At 38.7% G+C, this 14381-nt stretch overlaps 3 protein-coding genes and 1 long non-coding RNA gene across 7 annotated transcripts in view; all 4 read right to left on the bottom strand.

The window, feature by feature from the left end:
• The window catches only part of LOC114537306, a 34241-nt gene that overhangs the window by 18824 nt on the left and 1036 nt on the right, over window positions 1-14381 (bottom strand). Inside the window, exons 1-2 of one of the 3 annotated variants that reach the window (XR_003688581.1) lie at window positions 7849-8224; window positions 7116-7195 (exon numbers count right to left, since the gene is read on the bottom strand). This is a non-coding gene — a long non-coding RNA (uncharacterized LOC114537306). Of the gene's footprint in view, window positions 1-7115; window positions 7196-7474; window positions 7562-7848; window positions 8225-14381 lie in introns of those variants that run through there. The other 2 variants (XR_003688583.1, XR_003688582.1) reach the window with 2 other exon arrangements.
• On the bottom strand, window positions 606-3198 carry LOC114537298 (40S ribosomal protein S4-like). Its single transcript, XM_028558443.1, has 6 exons — window positions 3170-3198; window positions 2972-3049; window positions 2134-2314; window positions 1932-2029; window positions 1305-1551; window positions 606-849 (listed from the first exon to the last, which is right to left on the bottom strand). The coding sequence occupies exons 1-6, from the start codon at window positions 3170-3172 to the stop codon at window positions 668-670; spliced, it is 789 nt and encodes a 262-aa protein (XP_028414244.1). The 5' UTR covers window positions 3173-3198; the 3' UTR covers window positions 606-667.
• On the bottom strand, window positions 3390-6573 carry LOC114537284 (POU domain, class 3, transcription factor 2-A-like). Of its 2 annotated transcripts, XM_028558435.1 has the most exons (3): window positions 5853-6573; window positions 4091-5294; window positions 3390-3679 (listed from the first exon to the last, which is right to left on the bottom strand). In XM_028558435.1, exon 2 carries the CDS (start codon window positions 5285-5287, stop codon window positions 4094-4096), a length of 1194 nt encoding a protein of 397 aa, XP_028414236.1. In that variant the 5' UTR covers window positions 5288-5294; window positions 5853-6573; the 3' UTR covers window positions 3390-3679; window positions 4091-4093. The 2 variants fall into 2 exon arrangements, with proteins under 2 accessions (XP_028414236.1, XP_028414227.1); XM_028558426.1 differs by having other exon boundaries at window positions 3390-5294.
• LOC114537273 (POU domain, class 3, transcription factor 4-B-like) lies at window positions 8567-14125 on the bottom strand. Its single transcript, XM_028558417.1, has 2 exons — window positions 14006-14125; window positions 8567-10683 (listed from the first exon to the last, which is right to left on the bottom strand). Exon 2 carries the CDS (start codon window positions 10334-10336, stop codon window positions 9101-9103), a length of 1236 nt encoding a protein of 411 aa, XP_028414218.1. The 5' UTR covers window positions 10337-10683; window positions 14006-14125; the 3' UTR covers window positions 8567-9100.

The following is a 14381-nucleotide window of genomic DNA, read 5'->3' as shown; positions in this document are numbered from 1 at the left end:
GAGTGCTGTTGTGCACTGCTTGTCAAGATTGTCAGATTGTCGCTTTGATATATACTATTATGGCACAAATTTACAAATTAAATTTGACTATTGAGCAAAAAGCAAATAAATATTCACAATACAAAACTTTCAAGAGAATCGTTTTAAGCTTTCTCAGGACTTACACGACAAATCACGCAAGTAATACTCATTACGCTAAATACTCGAAAAATAAATACATTTACATTATTATCACAATTCACAAATGCCGTACCGCGATTATAGGTATAGCCAGCCTAACAATCCGCATGGCGTGACATATATTACTGTATCAATGCTTATATCGGCTGCAAGAGTGCAGTATTCTAGTTCCGACGAGGGCCTTCAAAAAATTTTTAAAATTAAAATCACAAAGGGTGAAAAATAAAGACACTTTGAGTGACTACTTTAGGAAGGCCACAGCCCTCACCATTAAAACCACCACATTTTGACTGCATTTGTAGAGGCACCCCTCTTCAGATTTCTCTGGGAGCCCCCCTCTCCAGCCTTCTCTGGGAGTCAACCCCCCCCCAGTGGAACTACACCCCTGGCTCCAGGGAACAAGACAAGTATCACACAAATTTCACTCTCTTCTGCCTTTCCTCGATTATTTATTGTTAAACATTTCAAAATACAACACTTCACAAATTCAATGTTTAACTTTCTCTGCAAGACGTCTGTCTCGTTCTTCAGCAATTGTCAACCTCACACCCTTGCCACGCGGCAGAGACACCCATTCCTTGTTGCCCTTTCCAATAATAAAAACATTGCCCATTCGGGTGGCAAATTGATGGCCTTTGGCATCTTTCACATGGACAATATCGAATGAACCTGAGGAAACAAGTAATTATTATATTTAAGTGGATTGACCAAGGAAACCATGGTAGACATTTGGATCACAAAATCAAATGATAAAATCTGTTGCAACGATGAAAAAGCAAATCTAGAACAATGCAAAGTTTGGCTGATGCAGAAAATAGAAAAATAAATGTCCTCTAGGTATCAAATTTTTGTAACTAATACACAAAAATATAAAAAATCTGCAAAATCTGCAGGACCAAATGCTATCTTGGCTGAGGAATACTTTGCAGCAAAACTTTGAAATTTACTTAATTCAGAACAGTCTTTCCAGGTATATTGCTTAACTTTTTCTAGTTCAATATGCAATTTGCACATTTCTGCAAATGTATTTTGCAAAAGAAGCTAACTATCTAGAGACACACAGAACAACTGAAATGAAATAAGCTAGTTTTCTTTTTCTTGTAAAAAACGATTGTTCACAATACCCGCATGTTTTTCTCTGTGGGTGATAATACCAACACGTCCCATGTTACGACCTCCGATGATCATTGCTAAATTTCCGTTGTCAAACTTAATGTAATCCTGGATCTTCCCAGTCTTGATGTCCACTCTGATGCTATCGTGAACGCCCAACACAGGATCCGGGTACCGGATTGTACGACCGTCGTGGGTAACACAATATGGGATACCCTTGGCTCCAACAGCCATTCTCTTCACACGGCAAAGCTTATACTGAAAGCAAAAAGATAGTAACTTAAAAAATACTTATGACCATATATTACACAATACATAATATACTATTGTCATTCTGAAAAATGATAAATATGTGCTTATGCAGCATTTTCGTTTATACTCAATTAGTTAAACTAGAAATACTGTGTTTATGAAATAGCTCTTATAAATATTGGCAACACAAAGGTGAATAATCCATAAGATATTAAAACAAGTATTATATAAGTCAGTGATCAGTGCAATCATTGACAGGCATATATATTCAATACGTCATGATAAAAATTGTATATGACTAATTAGTATCATAATGTTGTTTAAAACCTGTTGTTAGAGTTAAATAAAAAGGTTGCTATCTAATGGGTTTAACAGGGACTTCTCACCTTGGCCTCGTCACTGTGAATTCTGTGGGTTGTGAAACGACCTTTTACATCGTAAAGAAGACGGAAATTTTCTCCAGTCTTTTCTATGGTTATCACATCTAGTTGAATCAAAATAGTTCCAATAAGGTCTTCAAACGTTTTCATAAATAACTGATAAAATTATAAAATGTGACCAAGTTGTCAAAATCAAATACTCATGTACCCATAAATCCAGCTGGAAACGTAAGATCAGTTCTGACTTTTCCATCAACTTTGATCAGACGTTTTTTGACAATTTTTTTTGCTTCATCTCCGTTCAAGGCATACTTGAGACGATTTCTCAAAAATATGATCAGTGGCATAGACTCCCGTAACTTGTGAGGGCCTGGTGATGGTCGTGGTGCCTACAAGGAAATGACAAATACGATAAACAAAGATATCCATAGAGAGGATATCCATATCAATCTCACATAGGAAATTATAGCATCCTTTCACAGATAAGTGAAATAATCTGGCATATGACAGAATAAAGTGATGCTGCGCTTGTCAAATTTGGGTTTCAATTCAAACTTGTGGGAAATGTTTGAAATTAAATAGATCATTATTATCACTAAGACCTAGCAGTTGGTCTGCACCCTTCCCACTCTTGGCCCATACATATGGTCTATATCATGAATTTCTACACATTCCTTCATACTTTTATCAATCATACCATTATAACAACCTATTATATAAATTCAATATGGTAAACTTGAATTTACTGACAGCCTGGATACTAACACAAAAAAAGTTCAAGTCTTTTTATTTCTTTAAATTCACGAAACTTTCAATATGTATAACCTTAGCCTTTCATTATTAATTCCTAGGCACGTTTAACACATATCCAAAAATTAATCACTGAGAACATGGTAAACATTTAATAGCCCAAGTTTCAAAACAAATCGCATAGAATGATATTTCGTTTGGAAACAGCAGAACAACCATACAGCTATGAAATATGCTAATCTACTACCTAAACCCATTCAAAATAGTATTAACATTAATACAAATGATCAACTTACGAAAGCTCCACTGAGTTTATCCAACATCCAATGGCTTGGCGCATTGAGGCGCTTCAAATGCTTCTTCGGACCGCGAGGCTAAAAAATGAAGATATACAAAGACTCTTCTACAATCCATCGCTGATATTTCGTTGAAAAAGCAATTCAAAAAGGCCTATTTTTCGCCGGATTGAAAGGATATAAAATATATGAACTCACCATCTTGGTTTGGAAGCGAAAGAAAGAAAAAGAGGAATCGACGAGCCTTCCCAGCCTGCCATGCGGCGCGGGCAATATAATATTACAGAAATATTTTATAGATCAGTGGGTGCCGATGTATATGATATTCCAGATCATGAATGAGCTCAGTGCGTACAAAAAAGTAACAAAATCTGAGCGGTATTCCGCGTTTAAAAAAGGGTATAGTTTAGCGCAGAAACCAACGTGCTTTATTTACATTAATTAACATATGCTTAGTTGTCATTACAACATAAATTATATATAAAAGGAAACAAGCTATTTTAAAACTATACAATGCCTTAACTCTGCTATAAGAGCACTAAACATAACCTCGGAGCTTACATTATACAAGCTATTCTGAGCTGGTATTCTAAGATATTTTGGCTCAACAAAACAACCACCATTTATGCTTGCTAAAGCCCAAATTCTGCTAGCGAAATATATCCACACTTCCGGGTCAGCAACCTCAGCCAAGATAGCATTTGGTCGCTAAAAAGGATGTATTTTGTCAGCTGCCATTGGTTGTTTCTTGATATATAAGAAAACTGGAATTTAAAAAGGACTCCTAGTTTGAATCAAAGTAAATATTAGACGCAAGTCAAAAGTTTTTGAAAAACCAATCTAATCTGAACCTGCTCCGACATTCACACAATTATAAGGATGGGAATAACAACAAATACAACTGCTAGCATTGAACAGGACTTTAGCAAAGCACAACATATTCTTACAAGATCTTAACAACAGGCATGAACTTTTACTTGTTTGCAACAAATTCTAGGCATGTATTGAATAAAGCCAGTGCCTTCAACTCATTACTATATGCTTTGTTATACAAGTTTTGGAGACAGTCATTTTGTATGTCTTTCTCCTATTGTCTATCTGCAGCTCAGATATCTTTACCTTCTAACTTTTAATTTCTCCTTCGATGAGAGACAAAAGTTTCTGACAGTTTTCCTTAAGTTCGCTGTCAGTGTCCGCACATTCTTGCTTGAATAAATATCCAGAAGTTCTCAGATCCTTGCCCAGATCGTCTGGAAGGTTACCTGCGTTTGCCATCCTTCTCTCTTTCTGCCTACGATTGCAGAACCACACACGCACAACCTCCTTCTCGACATGCACTTCGGTAGCAATTTTTGCTATATCCTCGCTTTTCGGCTTCTTCTCAACAGCATAATGGCTTTCCAAAATCGATCTCATTGTGCCATCTATACTCATTCTTTTCTTCCTTTTTCGAACGCCACCATCACCAACTTTTTCTGTAGCATCCTCTAGCCACCTTTCAAGCAACTTTTTCAAAGAGCACATCTTTTTGAAGCTGAGTTGGAGAACCTCAAAACGACATATTGTTGTCTGGCTGTACATGTTCCCATAGAGGGTGCCTAACGCAAGACCAACTTCTTCTTGGGTGAATCCCAGAGCAATCCTCCGTTGTTTAAAGAACTTTGCAAAAGCTTCAATATCCATTGCTGAAGTTGGTAGAGTTTCATTTCCAGGAGAAGTTATTTTCAACTGAGATGAAAAATTGGGTTCTGTCAACATGATAGGTTGTTCGTTTTGATAGTCTATTGTAGAAACACCATTCGATGCAATGACAAGCCCAGGGTTGTTGGTCACCATTTGCGTGGGGAAGGGTTCAGGCTTCGGGTGGAGTACCACAGTGTTGTTCTGATTAGATTCACCAACTTGGGCTGTTGAGTTAGTGTCAGAGGTGGGTGTCACTGGGTTAGGGGTACCACTTGGGGCAAGTGAGAGGACATACCTTAGGGTGGGTTGCTGGTCTCCTGTACTAACAAGGTGAAAGAGTTTGCTCTGGGTTGGTTCACACTCAGGGGTGACGGGGGTCATCGCCGCGGAGCTGGACGTGATATTGAGAAGGGTTGCAGCTGCAGAGAGATCGAGGGTCATAGGGGTTGGGGTACAACTGGGCACACATTCAGTTGGCTCTGGCTTCACCATGTTATTAAATGGTATTGCCATAGTGGTTGCCATAGTGATGACGGGCGTTAGTGTACTTGAAGGAATACTGAGATTCTTAGTCATTGGTGCAATGGGAGTTTTTTGAATGTCAGTGATTTCACTCGTTTCACTTTCAGCCATATGTGATCTAAAAAATTAGCCAACAATATAAATTTAGACTGTGTTTGAAGATGTTTCACAAAACAACTGGCATACTCCACAGTTTATGGGTTGAATATGCAATGTGCAGTTATGACTTGATATTCATAAGCAGTTGCAAGTTATTAATATCACCATACTGTAAGGTGATATCACACAAAGTGTGAGTTAATATTAGGTTAATGTGAGCACTTTCATTTTACAACTATGAACTATCCCCACATATCAAAAGTGAAAAAACAAACTAACCACATAGCATGATAACTCAAAATCTGCTGTTTCTGTTGCAAAAACCTACACCACTTACAAAAGTTGGTAAAGTCGAATATTGAACTAAAATTTATTCACCAATTTAATTAACGAATTGCACAAAGTGTGGAAATTTCTGCGAAATGTCATTAATATGATTGGAAAAATGCACAATGCAATAGAAAATCCACCTAAACGCCTATAAACACTATTGAAAACTGCATAAGTTCCTTACACTTCGATATTGGTAATTACCCTTTGTTTTAAATGTATATTTTCCGTGCAATTCTATACGTACCTTTACCAAATGTTTCCAAGTCTGGTGTAAAAAAGTTAACGAATTTCTCGGAAATGAGTAACGCAAGCAAACGAAAATCAACGCTGTAGAATACTGTGTGATATTCAGTGATTGCTTTTCAAGAAATTTGATAAAAAACAATTATATTTCAGCGCGATGCAATGGATTAAAATTCACGTTTATTTCGAAAATATTTATGCAAATTTTATGCATGCTTTCGAAACACTGCAGGAAGTCGAAAGGAATGCAGGCCTGCGTTGGATTCAGTCAGCATAAACATGAGATACTTCAGGTAAAAAATATATAGTGAACGACAGTCCCATGAATCCGCGCCAGCATTTCGTAAACTGATTCGGTCAGCGACTACGCAGTCCTTATAGGATTACTTCATATATTTCATAGTGATTTGAGTGGGGGTCAACCTTAATTGTCTGGACGCTTATGCTGCACAGGAGTGAGCAAATGATACAAAATTGCGTAATCTATATTTGTTACGAAGCGCATTGACAAAGCCAACACATACCGTGAACAATAAACTCAGTCTGATTACTGTGTCTCGTTTTCGAGTTGACCCCCACAGGAATTATGACCCAAGAATTGCCCGGTAGAAATGCTAATTAGGAGAACTGATCGTAGGTACGTTTTAGGACTGGAGTTTGATCAAGTCTTAAGACTGGTTGAAGTTTGATCACGTCTTAGGACTGGATGAAGTTTGATCAAGTCTTAGGACTGAGTGAAGTTTGATCAAGTCTTAGGACTGGATGAAGTTTGATCAAGTCTTAGGACTGGTTGAAGTTTGATCAAGTCTTAGGACTGGATGAAGTTTGATCAAGTCTTAAGACTGGATGAAGTTTGATCAAGTCTTAGGACTGAGTGAAGTTTGATCAAGTCTTAGGACTGGATGAAGTTTGATCAAGTCTTAAGACTGGATGAAGTTTGATCAAGTCTTAGGACTGGTTGAAGTTTGATCACGTCTTAGAACTGAGTGAAGTTTGATCAAGTCTTAGGACTGGATGAAGTTTGATCAAGTCTTAGGACTGGATGAAGTTTGATCAAGTCTTAGGACTGGATGAAGTTTGATCAAGTCTTAGGACTGGATGAAAATTTGATCAAGTCTTAGGACTGGATGAAGTTTGATCAAGTCTTAAGACTGGATGAAGTTTGATCAAGTCTTAGAACTGGATGAAGTTTGATCACGTCTTCTGAATGAATTTATTAAAACCAATTTTTTTTAGTTTGAAAAAGCTATATGTATGGACTTACTGGGATTCGTTCAATGAGTGGGCACCACTGCCTGCGCGGTCGAGAAAGGACGCAACTGACGTCGTGAGGACTTTACATGCCTAAAAATATAGAAATGACATGCATAGAAACGAGGCTAGCGGACCTTCTTTGTTTAGCTTTTGTGACCAAATATAAACCTACATATTGAAATCATAAAACAAACTCAAATTTCTCCACAAGACGTCCCCCGTGATGTTATTAGTTTTACGGAATGGCCCTGTTAGTGTAATAATTATATGTTTATAATTTTTCGTTGAATCAGATCAGCTGAATGTCGAATTAAGTCAGCCGCTAAAAAGAATCTTTGATATACAAGATCCGAGACTGTGTTTATTTACCATAAAAGAATTCGCCGTTTGAAACGCATATAGACTTATGCGAAGTTAGAATAAAGTTCATTGCAAACTGTCAGATTTGCCATTCAATTTTTACCACAACTAAGAAGTCATATTGCATATTCTACAAAGAAAAAATCACTTTTACAATGTACAAAACTCAAAGACGGCCAACGGCCAACATGTCAAACATGACGAAGGCTAACACAATTGCTTCTTTTGTCTCGAGCTCTCGAAAAAAATGCTTCCTGGCAAAAAATTTGATTCCTACGAATCGCAGAATTTAATATCCATCCTTAAGATCACGTTGGTGTTCAAAAAAGATCAGCAAATAAACTCTCAAAGGGAATGATTTGAAAATACAAATTCATACATACATGTACACGTTGGCGCCTTTTGAACAGGTACCGGTTTATTGCTTTCTTTATACAACCTTGAGAATGCTTTTAGTCGAAAAATTCGATGCAAGAAACTCCCGAAGCGATAGACCCTTACAAGCATTTGCAAACGAGTTAAAATTGTTAGAATTTCGTAAAACAATAACCGAATAATTCTTGAGAATTTTCGAGTATACGTTTGTTTTGGCGCCGCGTTCTTCTTCAATGATTTGGACAAGAAGCTCGACACGTCGCTTTGCGAGCATAAAAACCCGTCAATTTTGTAAACCGAAGCGAATTTAGTCCGTATCCCGAGTCAAACTATCGAAAAGTATTCGCTCATTTAAAAAAAAGACGCGTTGTTATAGTCCTTCGTTAGTATGTTATGGAAACGGCGTTGTTTTCAAAATGGAAATTGTGGTTCGGTGCTTAAGAATAATATATGGGAAACTCGAATTTAAATGAGGAAATTTGTTTCTATTTGCATACATCAAAGCCTACCAAATAAATTCAGTCTGTGTGATTATACATGGATGTACTTAAAAATTGAAATTCGCATTCCAATTTCATGCCCGACGTTCTAATTCCGACAGCGAACGATTTTTTGTTCTTTGCAATGTTGCAAAGGCTTTCTACGAAGGTGGGAACGCGTTGAAAGCATTCGTGAAGCGCTATGCTGAAGATTCAAATTTGAAAACAAGCAAAACAGCAATCACAATTACGATTCCCTGACCTTACAGGGTAAATAATTATTTGAATAAAAAGTACAACTAGTTCTCGATAAAATAAAAGGCAAGCATAAATATTTATTCGGTAGCATTAGATTTTCTCTCGAAGACGAAGGCGGCCATGCTGTCGTCGTCAGAAAGCTTGTTCTAATGCCTTGTTCTCGTGCATTACCTACGAACTATTCGCACAACTAGCAGGCTTAACAATATAAACATGACTTAAGTAGAGGAAACCCCTTGCTACACACTATAAATATATATTTACAAAGTTTAGTAAACCAACGTCTAGCATCGAAGCTTAAAAGACGACACCCAGGTAAAGTCTCAATGCTTTCTTGTCGATGAGTCCCCCCAAATTGTACGTGTTCTTTTAGAATAGTGAACCGTTCATTCTAAGCTTATTATAATTGCCAATTTCTCCCAAGAAAGCGTTGTTCCTTGGGAGACGAGATCGTTGTTCTTCGTGACAAAGTAAGTTCTGTTCACAGGTAAAACGTACCGAAAATATAAAACTTGTACGTCCATCACACACTGTTTGGCACAGGTATCTGATGATGAGGCATTATGACACTCTGTGGAGAATGCAATCCACCGTCCTCTGGTCGGACAACGGCTGAGGTCATTCGCTTTTCTTTCTGTCGACGATTGCAGAACCAAACTCTTACGACTTCTTTGTCGAGTTGAAGATTGTGAGCGAGTTGTTGTATCTCGTTCGCGTTCGGCTTCGACTGCTTACAGAAGTGATTCTCCAGCGCGCCTTTAACTTGAACATCGATGCTCGTCCTCTTCTTACGTTTTCGACCAGTTGCAGCGATTTTATCGGTGTTCGTTGGCGCTCCGGTCGTGTTATCAGCCTCCTGAAGCCACTGTTGAAGCAACGGCTTAAGTTTGCACATGTTTTTGAAGCTCAACTGCAGAGCCTCGAAGCGACATATTGTAGTCTGACTGAACACGTTTCCAAATAAAGTCCCAAGTGCCAGGCCAACGTCGGCCTGTGTAAAGCCGAGTTTTATTCGCCTTTGCTTGAACATTTTGGCAAAGCGTTCCAAGTCGTCCGACGTCGGAGTGTTGTCGATCGAGAGAGGGCTTTGAGCGCTAGAAACCATGCCTTGGGTGACGGGAGTTATAGTGAGCTGACTTTGATCTCGAATCTGTGGCGAGCCAGGGTGATTGGGGAGTTGTAGCGTTGTAGACTGTTGAACATTGCCATTCAGCGTAGCAAAGTTGACGTGAGGGCCCGAAAGTATGGCGGCAGGATTGATTTGAATTCGTGTGTGTTCTCCTGGGTTCATAGGTGGATGGGATATGGTGGTCCATCGTGCTTGATCGATAATCACGTTGCCGTTTGAAAGAGGTCGCTGGTTCGGTTGCATAGGAGTCGATGTAATGATGCTACCGTCCTCGCGAATCACAGGTTTCATATCTGCCGCGGTGCTCGGTACGACGTTTGTCGGCCAGCCGATCGAGTTTCCTTGCTGATCTGTTACGACCCATTGTTGAGGCGTGAGTTGGAGTGTCGTATTCGGAGTTGTAAGCGGGGTCAGAGATGGCTGAATTCGGCTTTCGACAATCTGTGGAGCCTGTGTTTGTGAAGTTAAACTCTCGTAGGTTATTGCCTTGTTGTCATCTCGTATGTACGCGATTGTCGTGACTGGACCCATACTTGTTGGTGGTGAACTCATTCGAGTCTGATGTTCGGCAGCCGAAGAGGTAATGACTGTCGTTGCATATGTATTAGGTGCTGGGCTAGCAGCCGCCATTTCTGTGTCGTCTCAAGTGTTCTTTATTCAATGAGCTGGGCTAACTTTATGCACAGTACTGCCAAACAACGTGTTTAGGCCGCATGTGATGATAGCACGATCTGATTGGCGTACGTCGCGATGAGTGACATCCTATTAAATGTTAATTTATCACTCGACACGCCCGTTCATTCATTGTGATTGGTCCAACCTGCCGTTCGGCCAATCGGAATGCGAGAGGGAACAAAGAGCGCCAAGGTTATGGAAATGACGTTAACATCCTCGCCTCTGATTGGTCAGCTCACTCGGCGTTCATTCTCATCGCAAAAACTCATTATCCCGAATTATAAATGAGCTTTCGGGCTTTTCTATTAGAAATAAAAACAAAACGTTAGCACAAAGGCCAAATTTTGCATTCGCCCACTAAAAATATCTTGCATTTGTTTGATATTCGGGTGGGTGGTTAATGCTCGCTGCATTCCGCGCTAATTGTTGTCTAGCGCTAAAAGGGATATTCCACACTTGAGGGGCATAAATGGCCGTCGTATTATTGAGTGTTTATTTATGACGCCATGCAGTCCTTGGCAGAAATAGCTGGAAAATCGGTTCCGGCGTTTAAATATGCGACGGAACTTTGGCTCGACTAGTAAACAAACATAGCATGAATGCAATAAGTTCCCTTCGAAAACGCGTGTACCCTACCTACTAAGGAAGTTAGCACTCACGTTAGGCCAAATGGCATGCACGTGTCGACTCCCCTAAGAAAAACATGCTAAGCCACACAGTTCAGAGCTAAGGTTAAGTAATTTATACCATATGAATTCACGTTTTGATCTCTTAATGCAAGGAATATGTAAATATTCTTGCATTCCATATCTTCGCCTACAACAATTTCCCAAGCCAATCACCGAATAAGATTCCATCTCAACAGGCGCCCTATTCTCGAAATGAATATTATTACTTCCCGGGCAAGGTGCCATATTTAATTTCAGTACACTTATTCTATATCACAATTCGCAATTTGGCCCATAGGGTTTCCTTAAAATGCATGAGTTCAGTCCAATAATTTTCCATGTATAATCCCGACATGCATGTATCACTATGATTCAATGACCGATATAGCCCAAGTAAGGACTAAGGTGTAATCAATTTTGTTTCCTCAGACAAAATGTAATAGTTTTCGCACAGAATACTGTAACGATGTGAATGAATGCATGAATGTTTTTATAATAAGCCCAAATTATCATTACTAAAAATGTCGGAGTACTATATAGTCTTTCCCGTATTGTGTCGTAGCCAAATATAAAGCTGTTTGTCAGTATCTCATATTATGTAATTTCATGGATTCGATCTAATGTTAATGTGATGTGAGTCACAAGAATATGATAACAAACATGTTAGTTTTCTTTGAAAGAATGAAAACGGTCGCTATGATACTTCCACCAACTGTATATACGCCAAATTGCATGCCGTGAAGTTCAGTCCGCAGAAGAATATCTTAGGCATTTGGAGTTAGCGTCATTATCTACTATACATTGTATTCTTTACAATGTATTTATTTCCCAACTAAAGTAAAGAGACAGGCAATGATTTTCAGTTCGCGGGATCCATACGATAGACAAACGTAATCCTTCAATCCCAAATATTTTCTCACAGAACATGGAATAATATTAATGAAGAAATCTTTGATTTAAATGTATTAAACTTTGTCTCCAAACTGGCCTATTTGGATGACCGAGTCACGCAGAAATACGCGAAATTAATTCCAAAGAGACACATATATCTTATATAAACTTTTCCATTCCAAACGAGACTGGTTGTTACAGATAAGAACATTGCACTCTAAATTCCCATAGTCTTTGCTATAAAGCAAGCTAAATTCTTTGAACTGAACACTGAATTGTAGAACCCGTTACTTCAGTATAGACATCTACTATATATATATGTCAGACAATCTTTGCATGCATTTTGTAAATCGGTTGCTACATACATGCATATATATATATATTTGTTTCCATAAAATGCTTATAAGAACTTTGCTATATATATATATATGTCAAATCAAAGGTTTTTAAACAATTGTCTATAAATGTAAACGTATATTATTTGTTATGACAAAAATGATTTCGTTCTTAACTTTAAGTACCAGCCTCATGTCTGACGGATACAGAAAAGCCATTCAAAGTAGTTATAAGTTCAGACTATATATATTTAATATGCGGATGTATAAACCTTTGCAGTAATCCTTCAGCTATGCTGTGATAAACAACTAATACAAGGCTCTATAGCACGTTTCCTGTAGGAACTTATCACAATGATCTATTTCCTAATCTTTTCGTTTATCAACAACACACGGCTCTAGAAGGCATATGTCACCTCATGACAGCCACACGCCGCCAAGAAGATTATCTTAAAAACGTGTTAAACGTTGCTTGTCCTCGAGACACGATAGCTGTTGACAGGTATAACCCTTGAAATGTCTTAAAAGCACACGGACTCATTTCAGATCCGTTCGTGCGATGCACTACAAGTGTGCTTTCCTTCATTAATGCATATGTTGTTTGCGCTCTCATGTTTCCCCTGTCATGAACTAACGGGAATGTAGTTGATGTAGTTAAGAAACAAACGACAAAGACTGTTTTAATTCCATAAAACATCCGTTTCTATGGCCTAAAATAGCTCATGTAGTGGTTAAGGTGAAACTAGAAAGCAAAGCTTTCCAAACTCAAAAGACAAAAGTTCAAAAGTGAAATATATATAAGCAATGCAAAAGTGTGTAATTTCGCAAGACAGGCATTTACATACCGCTGACGCGATGGAGCGAGCGAAACCCCTTCTCCACGATATGGCCACCCCGAATACAGTTTCGACTTCGGGCAAGAAGTCTGTTCCGAAGGATTGTAAGCCGCGAAAATTGAGAACGATTACGGCAAATTGAAGGCAGAGATTGCTTGATTTTAACTGATATAGTTTCCATTTTGCTTATAGTAAACACTTCGATAATGCTATATTTTCTATCACCGGCCAAAAATACGATCCAAAAAGCAAAAATTTTGAGTTGATGAATGGTTGGATACATTCATCAGGGCAGGAATTGTGTGGCACCTGCAGATATAAAACAGCTCAAAGCCATTAGGAACGTTTTTCGGTCGTTTTAAGGACGCCGGCCTTCAAGGGAGGCAACGTTTAAGCCATCAAAACGAAAACAAAAAGACTTAACCGACCTCGAACAACAAACATTTCATTTTCATATTTGAGGAGTTTGTTTCTTGTCACAGCAGCAAGCTGAGTCTGAGGAAAACAGAGCTTAACTTGTTTGAACACATTTTGAGCAAAGGAAATAACAAAATAGAGAGGCCTTACAGACGTCCTAGTCGAGTGCCTTGCAGTTCTTTGTCGCCTATATTGCTTTTGTGATGTGTCTTTTGGCGAACAAAATGACGGCCTATCACGGCCGAATTCTCGGACGAAAACCGATTTTGTGTTACGGAAACATCGTGACAAACCGATGGTTCTAGGTGGATAGCTTTCTAGGGAAGATCCCAGCGCCGAATTTCTCAACTTTCTGTCCATTTTAAAAACAGCTGATATTTAAGCTATACCAGTCTGCGATCGGGTGACACCCAAATGTTTTAAAACTTATATCGGAAAGACAGCGAATAATATAGAAGTATAGAAGCAGAGACTTACGTTTTAAGATCACCAGATCTCCTTCGGTGTTTCCCCATCGTGTCGAGCGCTGTTTCAAAACGGAGCGCTGGCGACAGCCGACGAGAAGTGTACACAGCAAACAGCCAACTGAATTTAATTCAAATTACACGACGATATATCATAAAGAGAAGGCTACAGATACTTTGCAATTCACATTCGTGAAAATTTGCATCTATACATATACATAGGGCATTTTAAGTGTCACGGACAAAACCAGAACAATATTTGGTTTGGTCAACCGCGTGGGATTATAGATCATCGAGTTATGAACGACGGTGTAGCGAGAAAATTATATGAAACCCGATCGATTCCATGAAACAGTGTCTTGAATTGAGGTCGAAAAGAGAGTTCTTTT

This window comes from Dendronephthya gigantea, unplaced genomic scaffold (genome assembly GCF_004324835.1).
Source record: "Dendronephthya gigantea isolate DGI-Jeju-01 unplaced genomic scaffold, DenGig_1.0 000002F, whole genome shotgun sequence".
Lineage (NCBI taxonomy): Eukaryota > Metazoa > Cnidaria > Anthozoa > Malacalcyonacea > Nephtheidae > Dendronephthya > Dendronephthya gigantea.
This window is presented reverse-complemented; position numbering and strand designations above follow the sequence as displayed.

Bases quoted from the DNA above. Each gene is read 5' to 3' on its own strand.
- LOC114537284 (XM_028558426.1), bottom strand. From the start codon at position 5,287: ATGGCTGAAAGTGAAACGAGTGAAATCACTGACATTCAAAAAACTCCC.
- LOC114537273 (XM_028558417.1), bottom strand. From the start codon at position 10,336: ATGGCGGCTGCTAGCCCAGCACCTAATACATATGCAACGACAGTCATT.
- LOC114537298 (XM_028558443.1), bottom strand. The intron at 2,315-2,971 runs GTAAGTTGATCA...ATTTCCTTGTAG, and splicing joins ATAAACTCAGTGGAGCTTTC to GCACCACGACCATCACCAGG. The intron at 1,552-1,931 runs GTGAGAAGTCCC...TTTTGCTTTCAG, and splicing joins TTCACAGTGACGAGGCCAAG to TATAAGCTTTGCCGTGTGAA.